General features: G+C 41.5%; 1 protein-coding gene across 1 annotated transcript in view; it reads left to right on the top strand.

Moving 5' to 3' along the window:
- larp1 (La ribonucleoprotein 1, translational regulator) overlaps window positions 1-21194 on the top strand; it is a 136332-nt gene that overhangs the window by 99995 nt on the left and 15143 nt on the right. The window contains exons 12-19 of the mRNA XM_087995151.1: window positions 2567-2923; window positions 5382-5505; window positions 6600-6811; window positions 7712-7818; window positions 8063-8220; window positions 9953-10097; window positions 17722-17831; window positions 20208-20335. Of these exons, the coding sequence (XP_087851277.1) occupies window positions 2567-2923; window positions 5382-5505; window positions 6600-6811; window positions 7712-7818; window positions 8063-8220; window positions 9953-10097; window positions 17722-17831; window positions 20208-20335 (1341 nt within the window). The remainder of the gene's footprint in view (window positions 1-2566; window positions 2924-5381; window positions 5506-6599; window positions 6812-7711; window positions 7819-8062; window positions 8221-9952; window positions 10098-17721; window positions 17832-20207; window positions 20336-21194) is intronic.

Genomic DNA, 21194 nt, shown 5'->3' with positions numbered 1-21194 from the left:
GCCATCAACAGTACTTTCAAATGGTGCGTATTCTCAAATAAATAAAGCTAAACTTGGATTCAGCAAACATTCATTACCTGAATCATCTTTTCCACTATCAACATCCTGAGGTGACCATTGATCAGAAACTGTACTGGGTTAGTCATATCATACTTTAGCTACAAAAACAGATCAGAGTAGTGTTGCAGAGAATAACTCACCACCTTACTCCCCAGAGCTGTGCACCATCTACAAGGCATTAGAAGTGTGTTGGAATGCTGCCCACTTGTTTGGATGAATGCAGCTCCAGCAACACCATGTGGGAAAACGTAGGTGCTTGACTGGTACCATATGTGCATCCAAATATTCACTCCCTTTACCATCACTCATTATCAGCGCATACTGTCGATAAGATGCATTGCAGCAATTCACCAGGCTCCTTGGACAGTGCCTTCCAAACCCATGACAGATGCATAAGAACGCCACCACCTGCAAGTTGCCTTCCAACCCATTCACTATCCTGACTTGGAAATATATTGCCATTTCTTCAGTCTTTGGGTCGCAATCCTGGATCTCTCTCCCTAATGGCATTCTGGGTCCACCTACACAAAATGAACTGCAGTGGTTCAAGAAGATAGCTCTCTGCCACCTTCTCAAGGGTTCCTAGGATGTTCAGTATAAGCATGCCCAGTAATGGTCTTGGATCCTGTGAATGACTTAAAAAATAGCTCCAACGCTCATAATGTTCTTAGTTCATGCGCAGCTAAATTTGAGGGGGGTGGTGAGAATTACTAACCTTGATGTACAAGAAGCATATGACCACATTAATGGGTCCTTGCAAAATTGACCTGAGTAGACAAATTTCTCCATTGGCTTGAGTTATAAATAACACAAAGTTACATGGTTGGTTTTGGAAGCAAGTCATTTCAGCTGAGGACATTGCTTAAGCCTTTCTCAAAATGGTATCCTATGTCTGACCATCTCTAGCAGCTTGGTTAATGATTCTGCCAACGTCTCCAGATCAATGATCACAGATAATCAGGCAGTGTTCTCTTCCATTCACAATGCTTCAAATAGTGGACCTGTCTCTGACTTCATGCAATAAGGAGTAGATAAATCCAAACTTGGACTAAAGAGTAGCATGTTACACTTGTGTTATGTAAGTACCAGACATTGACCATTTTTAATAAGAGTGTGAAACTGCTCGCCTTGATGTTCATTTGTAATTCCATCATTGAGTTCCTTATTAACAACATCCTGTGAGTGACTTGACCAAAACTTAATTGGAGCTACCATGTAACAACTGTGACAAAGAGAGCAAATTGTAGGTTAAATATTCTGTAATGATTTACCTCCTTCAAAAGCTGGGTACTCTGTAATGATTGATTGACCTGCCAACTTCCTAAAGCCTGACCACCAACTTCAAGGCGCCATCAAGTATGTGATAGTTTGTGTGCCTGCATGAATGCAGCACCAACAGCACTTAAGAACCTTGATGGTATTCTGGTCACAAAATCTCACTTTTATTGGTGTGCCATTGACCATCTAAAACATTCAGCCCACCTCACTAGCATACTGACTGAAGTGTGTGCTCTCTACAAGATGCAACTTGCCAACTCTGTGGTAGCACTTCCTAAACCCACAATCTCTCCCATTCTGAAAAACCACAGGAGGCATTCACCAACCTTTCAAACCAAAGGCAGTGCTGGATTGGAAATACTGCAATGACAATTTGATTGGCATTGAATAAAAATCCTGAAACTTCCTAATTTAGGGTACCTTTACCATAATTATTATGATAGTTGAAAGAGGTGACTTATTACCACTGTCTTCAGAGTAATTTTGGATTAACAGTGCTGCCCTAGCCAATGATGGTTGTCCATCACTAAATCTGCTTGTGTGACGAAAATCTGTCATTCTGCTTTTACATTTTCAGTTGACCCTCTGCCTTATAGGGGAGAAAGCTCCACTGTTTTTCTGTAGCTTCGTAACTTAACAGAATTCTCAGTTTACTGTGAGCAGTTTCTGTTGTGTGTAGCCCTAAAGCTAAGTTGAGCTTGTGACTCCCTCTTCCTGTTCAATTTAACATTCAATTCAGTCATGTCATGACCACCCTTAGCTTAGCATTCCCTTACCATTTAATTCACATTCATTACTTGCAAGCTTATGAATTGGGAGCAGGCTGTTCGGGCCATCAAAGCAGCTCTGTTCTTCAGTAAAATCAGTTTATCTGATTGTGGCCTTAAATCTACTTTTCTTGTCTAGACCAGAGTCTCTTTTATCAGTTATTCATGAATTACTTATTCCAAAATGTATTAAGGCCTTGGTGGTTCACTAACATATTGTCTCAGAAATATATTCAAAAAGCTTTCCCTTCTGGCTCTCGAACTGTTCTTCCGATATATTGCATAAAATCTCTCATTTATGAGAAAGCAGTATGAAATTGCTGTATTTATTTTAATCTTGAATTTTTTGATCCATTTAATAATGGTTAACTTAATTTTGTTGATGCAGAATTAATTATTCATCTCAAGGAATTCTAAAATACAGCACTGATTGATAGAATTGTGATTATTCTCTGTTTCAGAAATCTGAGGAACCTAAAACCCAAACATCTTTGAAGCCAGACCAAGAGGAACAAGAGGAGCTAGACTTCATGTTCGATGAGGAGATGGAGCAGATGGTTGGACGCAAGAATACGTTCACTGATTGGTCAGATGAAGATTCTGACTGTGAAATTGACGATCGTGATGTGAACAAGATTCTGATTGTGGCACAGACACCTCCGTACTTAAGGAAACATCCTGGTGGGGACAGGACAGGGAATCACGTCTCCAGGGCAAAATTGACATCTGAGTTTGGTAAGGTCATTAATGACGGCCTTTACTACTACGAGCAGGACCTTTGGAAAGAGGATTATGAACCAGAATATGCAACTATAAAGGTAGGTCTCTCTGGAATTTAACCGGTATGGTTAACAGGTGCAATGGAACAGGGATGCCACTTGGAACTTCTGTCACAGAACTTTTTCAGGACTTCAGTCATCCAGAGCTTTGCAAATTCCGTTTTAGTGGAAAAGCTTTCCTGTTTTTTGGCCTGTTCAATAAATAGAGCTGAATTACTTAAAGCACCAAACCAGATCTGCCAGTTGCCGATGAGTTCTCAGCCGAGTAGTTGTTACAGATATTAGATATCGTACATTTCCAATCTATCACAAAAATCTTAATCTGCTCTGAAAAAGTAAATTATTTTAATCATTCTTTTGAGGACAGGTTATGATATATCTGCAGGGTATGTGGGATTTGAAGCCAGGCCTTCAGCCCCACGGATAGAAGCATTTACCACTACAAGATTTTTGTTTTTAACCACTCTGCTTGGAAATGTGATGACACACTTTTGGAGAAGATAGGACCTGAACCTACATCTGTTAGCACAGAAATATATATTATTATAGCACATTAGGGCACCTCTGAAGCTTGTGGACCTGAACCTAGACTTTCTGGCCCACAAGTAAGGGCATTACCACTGCATCAGAAAATGAGCGCACGGAAAGCTGGTTAAACTGGCAGTGTGGATCAAATGCTAGTTATAGAACATAATTGGTATTCATTTGTGCTGGGTTTGGACAGAGGTGAAAATGGGATGTATTGTAGTTATTTTCTAATCTGCCTGTACAGAGATGTTATTACACACCCCTTGAGCAAGTAGAATTTGAACCTGGACCTTCTGGCCCAGAGGTAGCTAGTGGTTTCCCAATTTTAATGCAATTATGCTAAAATTGCCTTTGTGACATAGCTGAATGTTCCAGAGATCACAGTCACAGAATGGTTAGTGGTGGGTGTGAGCCCCAACTTGTAATCATTTGTTTGTGTTTGCTTACTATTGCACTCTATCTGTTTCTGTTTTGTATTCATGCAACATTCATTCAAATTGTCTGAACCAGCACCAGTTTATAAACAAACTGAGTCCATTTGAGCTGCTTAGAATAGATAATATTGATGGATTTACAGCCACTGAGACTAAGATTTGAAAAGCAAAGGTTAGGCGTGGAAAAGTAGGGAACAGAAAATTGGATTGATGTGACTACTCGGGAGTGAATTGGTTGGATAGCTAGTTTGTGATGCAGAGTGACACCAACAGTGCAGGTTCAATATCCCACACTGGCGGAGTTCACCATGAAAGGCATTGCTTCGCAAACTTCGATCTCACCTGGGGCATTGCCACCCTCAAGTTAATAAGATCTAATGAGAGAGCTGTCCTGTGGTGATTTTTTTTTTACTCCTTGTCCACTGTAACTGGCTGGTTTGAACTCCTGCACGTTGCAAGGTCTTGTTTTCTCTACCTCACCATGCTGTCAGCTGTCAGAGATCAGCTTTTGGGAAGAAAATGGGCCTTGTGGAATCAATGGCGAAGCTTGCTATCTGTGACCAATACCTGGTCATTGAGGTCTGAAAAACGTTGAAGATTGCCTGAGAAAGAGGAGGGTATTTTAACATTAGGTTTGGGGAGGGGGGGGTGGAGAAGGGTGGGGCTAAGAGTGAGTATTGGTGCTCACCTATCAGGGCAAATTGTTATGGGGTAATGTAAATTGTTTAGTGGTCACATTTGTGCTAGAGATGTATCGATGACTTTGCCAAACCAGATAGATGCCATTTGTGTAATTGGATCATTCAGCTCTTCTCCAGTAGGGTTTAGCAAATTAGAACATTATAGACCAATTTCAACCAGAGTAAAATAATGGAATACCTTGACAAAACAGTAAGTTTACAATGGGAGATCTTGAAACAGAAGTTGGAATTAAGTATGTACCAGAAGAGGACAGGCACTTACGGTGCAGAGCTAGTGTCTCTACCAGAAGAGGGTTTAAGTGTGTATCAAACTTTGGAGCTCCAAGGGTTGAATTAGGAGAGCAGATCAAATTTGAAACTTGTAAAAGTGTTGAATTTTTTTTATCTCGCTCTCTGTCTCTAAATTTCTCTCCTTCCTTATGAAACTATTCATCCCATTATGCCTATCGTGGTGTTCTCAGTATGTCCTTTCCCCATAGTCTTGTGAAATTTTCCTCTTCAAGTACATTTTCCAAATCACTGTTCATGAAATTTCTTCCTTCATGTTACTGCCTTTGGTTCTTCTGGCAGTTATCTTAAATGAATGTCCTCTGCTAACTGATTGTGCTATCATTGGAAATATTTGCTCTTTATTTGCTATATTGTAGTGACTGAATGTGAGCACATCCATTAAGTATCTTTCAACCTTCTTGCTGTGTGGAGAATTGTCCAGTTTCATCGCTGTCTTCACATTGTATTGTGTGTTTGGGACCATTGTCATAACCCTCCCTTACACCCTCTGCATTGTTTTGTTGTTTGTTGACAAGTCTGTCTCACTGCCTATTTACATTTCAGCAAGAAGTAGAAAATTTCAAGAAGCTAAATATGATCAGCAGAGAGGAGTTTGACACACTGACCCCTGAACCTCCTGTTGATCCAAACCAAGAAGTCCCACCTGGACCACCAAGGCCACAGCAAGGTAAGGGAATCTTGTCAATAAGGTGCTCCATCCAAATATCCATTTCATTGTGCATGACCCTGGATGCAACAACAAACAGGCCGGCACCTTGAAAACAGCAATAAAACTTGCAGAATCTAGTTTATAAAAAAAACGTAATGAGTATGGAGAGGAGTGAAAAATTGAGACTGAATAGATAGTGCTTTCCCTGATAGGCTGAATGGCCTCTTGTTGTTTAGCCATTCATGTGATGGTAGGCGTTGTTGGCTGACCCAGCATTTATTTATCATCTTTAGTTCCCCCTTGAGAAAGTAGTGGTGAACCACTTGAGCTGCTGCATTCTGTTTGGGTCTTATTCTGTGGTTTGCTGTTATGTTGGGTATGGAGTCCGATAAACCCTGCGCACCAACCATCCGTGTGCGGTTGGACATGTAAAAATTCCAGAGTTCACACTTCTGCCTTGCTGTCAGGTTTGATGTAGATTGGAGAGGAAAACCAGAAGTGTAAGAGAACTGATCGCATATCAGGAACAATGTTGAAGTCATCACACGCACATTTTGAGCCCACAGCCACAATGTGCATTGAATGCAAACCAATTCTGGTGCTGAAAAGTTAAACTCACTGTTATAAATTGATCACACCCTGTCACATTCAGCCTGTTGTGCTAGTTCAGGCTCTTTCCCAGAGCCAACCAATTAGTGTTGCTTCCTACTCCTATCCAAAATTTGCTGCAAATTTTGTTTAATTGTTTATTCACTACAGATTGTAGAAATTTGATTGAATCTGTATCCTGTAAAGTAACTCACTTAAAAGCATTCTGCTCATCTTCCCTCTGATATTATGCCTCGCCCCCATGTTCAATCCATTTTTTCTGGTTTCTAGCCTTCTTGCCACTAGAAACAGTTTCCCCTTACTGACTGTCAAAACCCCTCAAAAGTAGCTGAGGGTGGCAAAAAAAAAGTCTTGAATGTCTTTTTTCAGCACAGTTATTCAGTTCATTGGAGGGTACGGAGAAGCATATTCAATTTTATAAAGTATAAACTTTATTGTATATATAACCCTTTGGGCTCTTTGCCACATGTAGAGGAGAACTTGAATCCTGTACTTTTGTTCAGTACCTACAGATGCATTGGCCAATAAACTTTTTGGTGCAGCTGAGCCACCGGTGTCTTGCATGGCACGATCTTTGCCAACAACTGTTCCAGAATCACCAAACTACCGGGGTGCACGGACCCCTCGTACCCCCCGCACACCCAGGTTAAAGGATCCAACTCAAACGCCCAGATTTTACCCTGTTGTCAAAGAAGGGAGGCCTCTGGATGCAAAGGTAAGATTCTGACAAAACAGCTGGACTTAAAAGAACTTCAGAACACTGGTTTAGGGAACACATGCCTAAGGAAATTTGACGATAGAGAGAGTTCAGGAATAATGCTCCAGGAAGTCAGTTGGGGTGAAGAATTATACCATGTTGTTCACAAATTATTCCAGAGGTGCATCATAGAAGCATGATTGGGGGTTAAAGGAAATTGAATTTATAAAGCATGTTCCACCACTTAAAGGAATCTAAAGACTTTCCTGCCTATTAAGTATATTTGAAATGTAATTGTTATCGCCGTATCAAAAATATATTCTATCTGATTTACGTCTTTGCAGACCCTGAGCTTCAGGTTGCTTGCCACTTCAACATCACTGTTTCCTAGCCAATATTTCTGTCTTGGGCTTGCTGCAGCACTCTAGCAAAGCTTAGCACAAGCTGGAAAAAAAAGTATCTCATTTTCCATTTGAGGATCCTAATGCCTTGAGGACTTCCTATAGAGTTCAATAATTTTTGGGTCTGAGCACTTATTTTAGGTCATTCTACCCCAATCTCCACATGGGCTGCTACCTATCACAACCAACCCATTGTCAGCTACTAATGGTTCACATTAGTAGCTATTGATTCATCTCAGCTGACGATTACCTTTGTCTGCCCAAGTGCGTTCTTGCTCTGTGGTCCATCTCCATCTATTGTTTATTCCTCCCCCCACCCCATCTTCAGCATGTCTACCGACATTTTCCTCGCTGTAGTCTGTTCTGAAGAAGGGCCACTAGACCTGAAACATTAAGTCTGCTTTCTCTCCACAGATGCTGCCGGTCCTGTTGAGTTTTTCTTTCTTTTTGCGAAAATGTCAGATATATAACTTAACCTTGCAGGCATTTATAATGAAGTTACCTTCATTTATTACAGACTCCTCGGAAGCGAAAAACGAGACACAGTTCAAACCCTCCACTCGAGAGCCACGTGGGTTGGGTGATGGATTCAAGAGAGCACCGACCAAGGACATCATCTTTCAGGTTAGCTTCTGTGCACAAGAAAGAAAACTCCTCATCCAAACAACTTTTGCAGATCAGTGCTGAATGTTAGACAAAAACACTGATTAATTTAGAGAGGCTGGCAGGGTCGAGAAAGCTGACATCAGCGAATATGTGATTATTTGAGCCTCAATGCATACGTGCAGAACTAAAGATTTGGGTTGAGTAACTGATGTTGTTACCATATTAAAAGTTGTTCAACAGTAACTTCTGTGTTTTGTGGCAGCTCCAATGCCAGCCCATCAGAGGGAATCCCGATTGCTGGAAGTTACGGTTGTACTCCCCAGTCTCTTCCCAAGTTCCAACATCCCTCGCACGAACTACTGAAGGAAAATGGATTCACACAGCATGTTTATCACAAGTTCCACAGGAGATGTCTGAATGGTAGGTGCCATCAAGGATTGATTGTTTCAACAAAATTGACAGTTTGTTCCAGTTAAATATTATGAGGACTGAAGCTGTTGTTTGTGGTCCCTGCTCCAAATTCTGTTTTCTCATGACTGTCTGCCACCTTCTCTCTGACAACTGTCTAGACCAGGCTTTGAGACCTTAGTCTATCCTATGACCTTCTGACCACATTATTACTAAAACTGTATTTCCACCATAGTTGCTTCAGTCTTGCCTCAATTCATCTGCTGCTGAAGCCCTCGTTCATGCTCTTGTTGCTTCAGATTTGGCAATGCCAGCACACTGTAAGTTGGTTTCCCATATTCTATTCTCTAAATTTTGAAATCATCTGTTCTGCGTGTCGAACTTTCGACAAGTTCTGTGGACCCTACCTTGGTTCTTGGGTCAAACAGTATTTTGGCTTTAAAACTCTCGTTTCCGACCCCACGTTCATCCAAGATTTCTGTTTTCATTTAATTCACGCCTTTGTGTGTCCCCAGTTTTAATTTCACCCAGGATTTCAGATCTGAAGCTTTAGAATTCTTCCCTGCACCTCTCTATCTCCCTTTCCTCTTTTTAAGAAACTCATTGGTTATGACACATAATATTTTCTTTTGTGGCTGAGTGTTTGTTTTAAAATTATGCCTCAGAATAAGAGGTAGACTATGTAAAATTGAGATCAGGAGGATCTTTGGAATATCTTATTACAGAGAGCTTGTGGTGGTTGAGTCACTGCATATATTCAGAATTGAGACTGATGGGTTTTTAGATGCTAAAGACATCAAAGGGTATGAGGGTGGTGAGGGGAAATGGCCATGCTATGGTTAAATGATGAAGCAGCCTTCTGCTGTTTTTTTCCTTTGTTCCTAATGCTCCTGTGAAGTGCCTTGGCACACTTTATGACTTCGAAGGTGCTTTATTATTATTAGTTGTTGGCAACCTTCTCATCCATATTGCTACTTTGTCAAAGTCTTACAATATATCGCTCACCACCCAATCCCCAGATCCTTGATCTTGAACTCTGGTTCTTCCAATTGGTGTGAAATAATACAACACTTTCTCGGGGCACGAATTGTTAAGAAATTAGTCATAACTCTTGCTAGCTACTCAATCTTTGTAGTGGATATGAGATGAAATGGGCTCAATTGTGGAACTGTCATAGTCAGGTAGTCTGTCTCTCATGCCTCTGGTAGCTTGGATGGGGCCAGCAGTGTCTCCGGAAGAGCTATAGTGCTACTTAGGAGAAGGGGAAACATAAGCACCTAAGTATGTTATGCAGGATGGAATGACAAAATCACTCATTGGTGATTTCACATTGTGATCTATTTTCCATCATCTGAGCACTTTGATGTGTGATCAGTATGTTACTACAGAGATTTGGTAATGCAAATGTGTCTATACAGAATGCAGCAGTTTGCTGCATTATCTTGGATCTGTAATGTCACCTTTGTGACCCCCTTTAATCTTAAATAATCAAAGAAAACTGATACAGAATTTTTTAAGTTAACCCCATAGTCGGCACATAAAGCAATGATGGTGCATACGACATTTGCCATTTGTTGATTTGAATGTCAATCCATTAAGCATCCTACAGTTTAGAATTTTATATTATCTCACTTGACTTCACCTCACCCCAACACCAGAAGTGGTTAATTTACAGATTTCTGATCTTGTGTGATTGCTGTTTCTGCATCTATTATCCACTGACTTATTGTTCTCCCATTGACAGAGCGCAAGAGGTTGGGAATAGGACAATCTCAGGAAATGAACACGCTCTTCCGATTCTGGTCATTTTTCCTAAGAGATCACTTCAACAAAAAGATGTATGAAGAGTTCAGACAGTTGGCTGTTGAAGACGGGGAAGAAGGATATAGGTAATTTATGCACTTGGAATTCACCGCAACAGGAACACTTCCGTGGCCATTTTCCAGCCTTTGTCCAGTTTAGATTCATAGAGATGTACAACACGGAAACAGACCCTTTGGTCCAACTCGTCCATGCAGACCAGATGTCCCAACCCAATCTAGTCCCACCTGCCAGCACCCGGCCCATATCACTCCAAACCCTTCCTATTCATATACCCATCCAAATGTCTTTTAAATGTTGCAATTGTACTAGCCTCCATCATGTCCTCTGGCAGCTCATTCCATACACTTGCCACCCTCTAAGTGAAAAGGTTGTTCCTTAGATCTCTTTTATATCTTTCCCCTCTCACCCTAAACCTATGTCCTCTAGTTCTGGACTCCCCCACCCCAGGGAAAAGGTTTCACCTATTTATCCTATCTATGCCCCTCATGATTTTATAAACCTCTATACAGTCACCCTTTAGCCTCCAACGCTTCAGGGAAAACAGCCCTACCCTATTCAACTTCTCCCTATAGCTCAAATCCTCCAACCTTGGCAAAATCCTTTCTGAACCATTTCAAGTTTCACCGGATCTTTCCGATAGGAAGGAGACAAGAATTGCATGCAATATTCCGACAGTGGCCTAACTGATGTCCTGTCCAGCCGCAACATGACCTCCCAATTCCTGTACTCAATACTCTGACTAGTAAAGGAAAGGATACCAAACGCCACCTTCACTCTCCTATCTAGCTGCCACTCCACTTTCAAGGAGCTATGAACCTACACTCCAAAGTCTCTTTGTTCAGCAACATTCTCTAGGACCTTACCATTAAGTGTATAAGTCCTGCTAAGATTTGCTTTTCCAAAATGCGGCACCTCACATTTATCTAAATTAAACTCCATCTGCCACTCCTCAGTTCATTGGCCCATCTGATCAAGATCCTGTTGTAATCTGTAGGTAACCCTCTTCACTGTCCACTACACCACCAATTTTGGTGTCATCAAACTTACTAACTTATACCTCTTAGGCTCACATCTAAATCATTTATATAAATGATGAAAAGTAGTGGATGCAGCACTGATCCTTGTGGCACTCCACTGGTCACAGGCCTCCAGTCTGAAAAACAACCCTCCACCACCACCACCCTCTGTCTTCTACCTTTGAGCCAGTTCTGTATCCACATGGTGAGTTCTCCCTGTATTCCATGAGGTCTAACCTTGCTAACCAGTCTCCCATGGGGAGCCTTGTCGAACACCTTACTGAAGTCCATATAGATCACATCTACCGCTCTGGCCACATCAGTACTCTTTATTACTTCTTCAAAAAACTCAATCAAGTTTGTGAGACATGATTTCCCACGCATAAAGCCAGGTTGACTATCCCTAATTAATCCTTGCCTTTATGAATGCACGTACATCCTAACCCTCCGGATTCCCTCCAACAACTTGCCCACCACTTGCTTGCTGGTCTATAGTTCTCTGGCTTGTCCTTATCACCTTTCTTAAACAGTTGCACTACATTAGCCAACCTCGAGTCTTCCGGCACCTCATCTGTGACTATCGATGATACAAATGGCACAGTGGTTTCGGCACGGTGGCACAGTGATTAGCACTGCTGCCTCACAGCGCCAGAGACCCGGGTTCAATTCCCGCCTCAGGCGACTGACTGTGTGGAGTTTGCACATTCTTCCCGTGTCTGCGTGGGTTTCCTCCGGGTGCTCCGGTTTCCTCCCACAGTCCAAAGATGTGCAGGTCAGGTGAATTGGCCATGCTAAATTGCCCGTAGTGTTAGGCTCGGGGTATGGGTGGGTTGCGCTTCGGCGGGTCGGTGTGGACTTGTTGGGCCGAAGGGCCTGTTTCCACACTGTAATGTAATGTAATCTAAAAAAATATTTTAGTAAGAGGCCCAGCAGTCACTTCCTGAGCTTCCCACAGAGTTATGGGGTACACTTGATCAGGTCCTGGGGATTTATCTACTTTTATGCGTTTCAAGGCATCCAGCACTTTCTCCTCTGTAGAATGGGCATTTTTCAAGATGTCACCATTTATTTCCCTTCGGTCTATATCTTCGATGACCTTCTCCACAGTAAATATTGATGCAAAATACTGCATTTAGTATCTGCCCCATCTCCTGCGGCTCCCCACACAGGCCGCTTTGCTGATCTTTGAGGGGCCCTATTCTTTCCTGAGTTACCCTTTTGTCCTTAATTTATTTATAAAAACTCTTTGGATTCTCCTTACTCTATTTGCCAAAGCTATCTCATGTCCCCTTTTTGCCCTCCTGATTTCTCTCTTAGGTATACTCCTACAGCTTTTATATTCTTCTAAGAATTCACTCGCTCTATCCTCTCTGTACCTGACAGATGCTTCCTTTTTCTTAACCAAATCCTCTTTCTTTTGTCATCCAGCATTCCCTATACTTACCAGCCTTTCCTTTCACCCTAACAGGAATATACTTTCTCTGGATTCTCGTTATCTCATTTCTGAAGGCTTCCCATTTTCCAGCCGTCCCTTTACCTGCAAACATCTGCTCCCAATCAGGTTTTGAAAGTTTTTGCCTACTACCGTTAAAATTGGCCTTTCTCCAATTTAGAACTTCAACTTTTAGATCTGGTCTGTCCTTTTCCATCATTATTTTAAATCTGATAGAATTATGGTCGCTGGCCCCAAAGTGCTCCCCCACTGACACCTCAGTCACCTACCCTGCCTTATTTCCCAACAGTAAGTCACGTTTTGCACCTTCTCTCGTAGGTACATCCACATACTGAATCAGAAACTTTTCTTGTACACACTTAACAAATTCCTCTCCATCTAAACCCTTAACACTATGGCAGTCCCAGTCTATGTTTGGAAAGTTAAAATCCCCTACCATAACCATCCTATTATTCTTACAGACAACTGAGATCTCCTTACAAATTTGTTTCTCAATTTCGCTCTGACTGTTCGGGGGTGTATAATACAATCCCAGTAAGATGGTCATCCCTTTCTTATTTCTCAGTTCCACCCAAATAACTTCCCTGGATGTATTTCTGGGAATATTCTCCCTCAGTACAGCTGTAATGCTATTCCTGATCAAAAGCACCACCCCCCTATCTCTCTTGCCTCCCTTTCTGTCCTTCCTATAGCATTTGTATCCTGGAACATTAAGCTGCCAGTCCTGTCCATCCCTGAGCCACATTTCTGTAATTGCTATGATATCCCAGTCCCATGTTCCTAACCATGCCCTGAGTTCATCTGCCTTTCCTGTTAGGCCTCTTGCATTGAAATAAATGCAGTTTAATTTATAAGACCTACCTTGTTCTCTGCTTTGTCCCTGCCTGCCCTGACTGACTCGCCTTTATTCTCAACTGTACCAGTCTCAGCTTGAAATCTTTTCTCACTATCTCCCTGGGTCCCACCCCTCCACCTTACTAGTTTAAATTCTCCTGAGCAACTCTAGCAAATCTCCCTGCCAATATATTAGTGTCCTTCCAATTCAGGTGCAATCCATCCTTCTTGTAGAGGTCACTTCTATCCCAAAAGAGATTCCAATGATCCAAAAATGTGAATCCTTCCCCCATACACCAGCTCCTTAGCCATGCATTCATCTGCTCTATCTTCCTATTCCTGCCCTCACTAGCTCGTAGCTAGTAATCCAGATATTACTACTTTCGAGGATCTCCTTTTTAAATTCCTGCCTAACTCTCTCTAATCTCCCTTCAAGATCTCAACCTTTTCCCTTCCTATGTCGTTGGTTCCAATGAACAATGACCTCTTGCTGGCCCCTCTTCCCCCTTGAGAACATTCTGCACCTTCTCTGAGACATCCTTGATCCTGGCACCAGGGAAGCAACACACCATTCTGATTTTTCGCTGCTGGCACAAACGATTGTCTGTTCCTTGGACTAGAGAATCCCCTAACACACTCGATCACTTGGAACCTGACGTACCTCTCATTACATTAGAGCCAGTCTCTGTACCAGAAACTAGGCTGTTTGTGCTACGTTCAGTCAATGAAAGCAAGCTAATAGCATGCTGGTCTTCATAATAAGAGGAATTGAGTATAGAAGCAAAGAAGTTCTTCAGCTATTGTGTGCAGTTTTGGTCTCCAAATTTAAGGAAAGATATTCTGGCTATTGAGGGAGTGCAACGTAGGTTCACGAGGTCAGTTCCTGGAATGGCGGGACTATCTTACATTGAAAGATTGGAGCGACTGGGCTTGTATACCCTTGAGTTTAGAAGGCTGAGAGGGGATCTGATTGAGACGTATAAGATTATTAAAGGACTGGACACTCTGGAGGCAGGAAGCATGTTTCCGCTGATGGGTGAGTCCCGATCCAGAGGACACAGTTTAAAAATAAGGGGTAGGCCATTTAGAGCAGAGTTGCGGAGAAACCTTTTCACCCAGAGATTGATGAGTGTGTGGAATGCTCTGCCCCAGAAGGCTGTGGAGGCCAAGTCTCTGGATACTTGCAAGAAAGAGTTGGATAGAGCTCTTAAGGATAGTGGAATCAAGGGTTATGGGGATAAGGCAGGAACAGGATGCTGATTGAGGATGATCAGCATGATCATAATGAATGGTGGTGCTGGCTCAAAGGGCAGAATGGCCTACTCTTGCACCTATGTCTATTGTCCCCCTGAGAATCCATCACTCTTTACATTTTCCAAAACGGGATACTTGTTTGAAATGGGGATCGCCACAGAAGACTCCTGCACTACCTGCCTATCTCTCTTACCTTTCCTGGAGTTAACCCATCTATGTGACTGTATCTGAGACTTTCCCCCCTTATAACTGCCATTCATCGCATCCCCTTGCTCGTGTAAATTCCTCATTTATTCAATCTCAGTTATTTACTTTGCCAAGAGACTTGGAGTGAAGTTTCTCTACAGCCTCTCCCACTGGTATATGATGCTAAGGTATAACTGGGCGTTTGATGAAAAGATTTGATAGAGAGCAATGGCAAAAATTTCAAGGAAGTAATTCAAATTTGAAACAAATGCACATTCCTTCAAGGGAGACCGCACGCGCATGTGTATACGCACGCGCACACACTTCCCTACATGGTTGTTGTCAGAGATAGTACTGGATTAAACGGAGTGGCACCCAGGGAGAAGATGATGTTGTGGAAATGTCTCTGACTTGTAACACAGATGCAGGCAGATATCTGGAGATGTGCCTCAAATCCTAAGATGGTAGCGTATAGAATTTGAATATGGTTCATAAGTCTGGAAGGTAAAGATAATCTCAGTAATGGTGACCATGACAGCTATCATCGATCATTTTTAAAAATAAATTCCTTCTGGTTCCTTAATATCCTTTGAATAAGGAAATCTGCTATCATTACCCAGTCTGCCATACATCTGACTCCACATATAAAGACAGACCAACAATAATGTGATTGGTTTTTAATTTCTCTCAGAAATGGTAGTGTTCAAGAATAGTTAGGGATATGCAACAAATGCCAACCTTGTTAGTGACACCTTCATGAAGAAAAAAAATTAAGTAGCTTAGCAACCGGAAGGAAAGCATGAGGAATGTTTAAACTGTAAAAGGTTTGATATATTTGTAAAAAGGGAAAGAAAATGGTAAAAGTAAAAATGGAATTCGTAGGGACAGGAGAAATTATGGGGAATTAGGAAATTGAAGAAACTAAATTATGTATATCTTAATGATAGAAGATGGACAAAACATTCCATAAATCGTAGGAGCCAGCAGACTGAAAGGAACCTAAAGACATTCGTATTAATTTTTAAAAAAAGTACTGTAGAAAGTAACCAATTTTTAGCATAATTAATCTGTATCTAATCACCTGAAGTTTTAAGAAAGATTACCACGGGTTGGATGTGTGAGGGTAGTGGAGACTGAACTGCATTTGACACCCATGCAATTGAGTGCAAATTATTGACCTGGATGGAAAGTGTTTGAGTAGTAAGAGAAAGATAGGAGGGATATTTGGCAGCTTTTGTAATTTGCAGGCTGAGAGTCGTGACCATGTGTTTAGAAAATGCTATCTAAGGATCTGTGGTCAATTTCTGCAGTGTATCTTGTAGATAGTACACTGTGCTGCTCCCAAGCCTCAGTGGTAGAGGGAGTAGCTGCTTGTGGATGTGGTAGGAGAAAGTGAGGACTGGAGATCAGAGTCAAAAAGTGTGATACTGAAAAACTACAGCTGGTCAGGCAACATCCAGGGAGCAGGAGAGTCGTCGTTTCGCGCATAAGCTTTTCATCAGGAATGTCATTCCTGAGGAAGAGCTGATGCTCGAAATGTCAACTCTCCTGTTCCTTAAATGCTTGCTGACCAGCTGTCCTTTTCCAGTGCCATGCTTGTGGATGTGGTGCCAGTCAAGCAGAGTGCTTTGTCCTTGATAGTTCTATCATCTTAAGTATTGTTGGAGCTGTATTCATTCCATCACACTGTTGCCTTGTGCTCTGTAGAGTCAGAAGATAAATTACACGGTGCTGTATTCTTAGCCTCTGATCAGTTCTTGTAGCCAGTGTGAGTCGAATGGAGTTTCTGGTTAGTGTTAAACCCCCAGGGATGTAGATAGTGGAGAGTTAAGTAGTGGTAACAGCATTGAATGTCGAAGGGTGGTGGTTAGATTGTCTCTTCTTGGAGATTGTCATTGTCTGACATTTGTGCAGTGTGAACTCGAACATGGACTGCTTCAGTACCCGAGGCTGTGCAAAAGGTGCTGAGTATTGTGCAATTATCGGCAAACATCCTCACTCTTGACCTTATGATGGAGGGCAGGTCATTAATGAAGCAGCTGGAATTGTTTAGGCCTAGGACACTGTCCTGAGGGGCTCCCAGATCTGTCCTAGAGCTGCAATAATTGACCTCCGACAACCACAGTGATCTTTTTATGTGCCAGGCATGACTCCAACTAGTAGAGGATTGCCCCCTTGTACCCATCGACATTTGATCGAAGGTCCTGAAGCTACACTTGCTCTAATGTGGTCTTGATGTCAAGGGCTGTCACTCACCTCACCTGCAAAATTAGCAAGTTATATTGATCACAATAAATGGAGGGCCGATCTGAGGCCAGTGGATTACAGTGTTGGAAATTTGAGCTTATTCACCTTGGAACGGTGAAGGATACAACAGGGTATTTTCTTAATGGTGTGAAAAGCTGAAAGACTTGAAGCCCAGGTGGATAGATTGTTAAAATATGAACAGAGCAGAAAATAATCAGAGACTAATTAAATGTTGACATTATATCTCAAGGAGTAGTATACATTGGTGTGGAAGTCATGCCTTTTATACTAAGTCTTGGTTAGACTACAACATATGGAAAAGGCGTTTGCACAAGGAGTTGTTGACCTGTAGAGCATTGAAGAATAAAAATCGGGAAGGTGCTTAGAGTGTGGAGCTGTGGGATTGGTTTGTATTGTTCTGTCAAGAGTCCACAGATGTGATGGATAAAACTACTTTTTTCTGTACTTTAAACATTATTGGTCATCTTAAGTGAAGATTATACAAGCTGGTCATAACTGTTGAATTATTGTCATCCTGTTATTACTCACATTGGTAAGCTTTCATTGTTGAAATTAATTTTGTGATTATGTTTGTGGTGCTCACTATCTTCTGTCCCAGTGATGTGGGACAATGTTGGAGTTTATATATCTGTGGTCCATCCAAAATGTAACATAACCATATCTGTCTGTTTTCCATAGATACGGACTGGAGTGCCTTTTCAGATATTATAGCTATGGCCTTGAAAGAAAATTTAGACCGGAGATCTTCAAGGATTTCCAGGAAGAAACCATTGTGGATTATGAAGCTGGTAAAATGTTTCTTTCTTTTATAAACAACTTTGTCAAGGAAATTGGGATTGATTTCCTGGATGGTTATTGGTTCTTCAGTATCTTGCACTTTTGCGTTATTTTAGTTGTTTCAGAAAACCCATGAATTCAGACTCAGAAGAGGAATCATTCCAACAGTTAAAAATGAGAGGCAGTGGTGGAGACAAATAGACTTTTGAAACCAAAACTTTTCAGACCTTTACCTCATAACATATTATAAGACATAGACGTAGGAGCGGAAGTAAGGCCATTCGGCCCATCGAGTCCACTCCGCCATTCAATCATGGCTGATGGGCATTTCAACTCCACTTAACCGCATTCTCCCCGTAGCCCTTAATTCCTTCTAAAACTTCATATCATGAATAAAAGATCCTCTTGATTTGGCACCCTCGGATTTGCCGAGCAGCACAACATGAGAAGGGGAACACCCTTCTCTAGCAGCACGGTGCCTCAGTGGTTAGCAATGCTGCCTCACAGCCCCAGGGTCCCAGGTTCGATTCCAGCCTCAGGTGACTGTCTGTGTGGAGTTTACATATTCTTCACATGTCTGCATGGGTTTCCTCTGGGTGCTCCGGTTTCCTCCCATAGTCCAAAGATGTGCAGGTCAGGTGAAGTGGCCATGCTAAATTGCCCATAGTGTTAGGTGCATTAGACAGAGGGAAATGGATCTAGGTGGGTTATTCTTCGGAGGGTCGGTGTGGACTGATCGGGCCGAAGGGCCTGTTTCTGCACTGTAGGGAATCTAATCTGATCTAACCTGATCACTAGCTGAAAATGTGTTGCTGGAAAAGCGCAGCAGGTCAGGCAGCATCCAAGGAGCAGGAGAATCAACGTTTCGGGCATGAGCCCTTCTTCAGTAATAAATTGATAATTGAACAAAACTGTCAATTCTTTTAAGGATAAAGAATTAGGGCATTTTTTACTTTGTCATTCTCTCAGCAATAAAGGCCTGCTCATATCGGAGCAATCTCACCACATGCAACCGAAGTAATACAACGACCAGCCACAGAATAACCTGATCATCACTAGTACAATACTTCCCATTAAGCAATGCTAATGGATATCAGATGAAGTCAGTTTTGTTTTTGGCTCAGCTATGCACATCAATGATCAAAAATTGCTGTAATTGGTAGTGAATATCTAGCATTCTCTGCGCTTATTCTGTGGTTGGTCGTTGTATTACTTCGGCTGCATGTGGTGAGATTGCTCCGCCATGAGAAGGCCTTTATTGCTGAGAGAATGACTTGAAGTAAAAAATGCCCTAATTCTTTATCCTTAAAAGAATTGACAGTTTTGTTCAATTATCAATTTATTACCAATTGATTTCTGCACTTCTATGATTAACATTAGTGTCTTTATTAATGATCAATTTTAATGTATTGGTGTTGGATTTCTTTTTTGATTGTTTGGGTTAATGTTTGGGTTAATCACTGATTAGATTTGTCACTGTGCTTAAGTTTTACAATTTTAGTGGTTAGATTTTACATACTTGCGGTTAGTTTTAATCTGTTAGTAGTTACATTTAATTTACGAGTAGTTTGATTTTTCATGGTTAGATAAACAGTTTAGTAATAAGATTTAACACATCTGCCCATTGGTTGTTTTCTTTAATGGCTAATCTTTCAGTGGCTGCTAGGATGTTGGGTATGCTAGTGTTATGTTATGCAGATTAAAAACATGTGACTCACTCCAAATGGTGCAGATGCTCTGGTCATTTCAAATTCTTAAGACAGCTTCACAAATATTTAGGGCTAAGAAAGCCAAGTGATATGGAGCAATAGTGGGTAAAATTTACCAAAGATCTTTAGTACCTTCCAAGCTCATAGCCATTTCCATCTGGAAAGTCAAGGGCAGCATGTACATGGGAGTACCGACTTGTTGCACATTCCCCTCCAAGCCACTCACTATCCTGTCTTGGAATACTATCGCCATTCCTTCAGAGTCTCTGGGTCAAAATTGTAGAACTCCCTTCCCTAGCAGCTTTGTGTCTCTACCTACAGTACAGGGACTGCACCCATTCAAGAAAGCCGTCTTGAGGGCAACCGGGGATGGGCAGCACTTGCTGGCCAGTCAGTGACACCCACATGCCCCAAGAGAAAAGCAAGAGATACAGATCAACCAAAATCGATTTGAGCATTGGAGCAGTCTAGAGGACTGAATGCTTTCATCTTCTTCTTAGATACCTATTATGGTGATTAATTGCAGAACATTAATGGTTAGATTTAGCATTTTAAGCATAAGTTTACATAATAAGTTTAGTACTTTGAATCTGTACTTAGTCTGTTCAAGTAGAAGATAGATTTAAGTGCCTGAATTATTATAAATTCTGTATTTTTTTGTTTCGTTTGATATATTAGGGCAGCTGTATGGATTAGAGAAATTCTGGGCTTATCTAAAGTATTCAAAAGCTAAGAATCTGGACATTGATCCAAAACTTCAAGAATACCTCAGCAAATTTAAACGTCTGGAAGATTTTCGGGTGGATGTAAGTAACAAATGGTGTGGTTCACTAACCCTTGAACAAATAAATTGAGTCTTCTGCTAAATGGGAGAACAGTTGTTACACAATTGAGAATATATTCCTAGCCATGATCTTCAGTCATTCAAGCTCGACTCAGCTGTGCCTCCACCTGACTATGGCAGCATCCATTGAAAATGAGGTCAACTGATTTTCACTCTTCTATTCTAAACATATTCTTCACGTATTCTTCTACAGAGTGATTTGAACCCCTGTAGAAAAAGGTGAAAATGAAGCTGGGGGTTGGTGAGGGTATAAACTTGTTAAATTATAATCTGACTCCAGTGGCAAGAAAATTACAACTGACCATTGTCAAGGACAAAATTAATTCTCATCTGAAGAATCCTAAAGGACAGTTCGCACAGGTTTGTTAGAGCAAACTCCTGATTGCCGCCTTATGAGTACCACAGTGTTCATGAAAGTCGTACAGTTGATATACTATGGATTTCAAAATGATATTGATAGCATACGTCATAATAGATTTATTTAGAAACTGGAAGAATTTCATATTGAAGGATCAGTGATAATTTGGTTATGTCATTAGCTGACCGATATGAGGCAGTCAGCAGTGGTGAATGGATGTGTCTCGAAGTGAAGACAGTGTGTAGCATGGTTTTCCCAGGAGTCTGCAGTAAGCTGTTGGTTTTATTAATGTATATAAATGACCTGGGCTTGTATGCCGTTTGAGGCTTGTGATGATGTGAAACTTGGCAATATATGGTGAGCTTCATAACTGCAGAATACAGGAGGACATGATGAGAGTTGGGAAATGGGTAGCCACCTGACCAGTAAAATTTAATTCAAGCAAGTGAAGTGATGCCCTTTG

This window comes from Chiloscyllium plagiosum, unplaced genomic scaffold, assembly GCF_037043375.1.
Source record: "Chiloscyllium plagiosum isolate Xiang-an unplaced genomic scaffold, Cpla_swu_hap1 HiC_scaffold_16, whole genome shotgun sequence".
Taxonomy (NCBI): Eukaryota; Metazoa; Chordata; class Chondrichthyes; order Orectolobiformes; family Hemiscylliidae; genus Chiloscyllium; species Chiloscyllium plagiosum.
The sequence above is the reverse complement of the archived record's forward strand: the minus strand, read 5'-3'. Positions and strand labels throughout refer to the sequence as shown.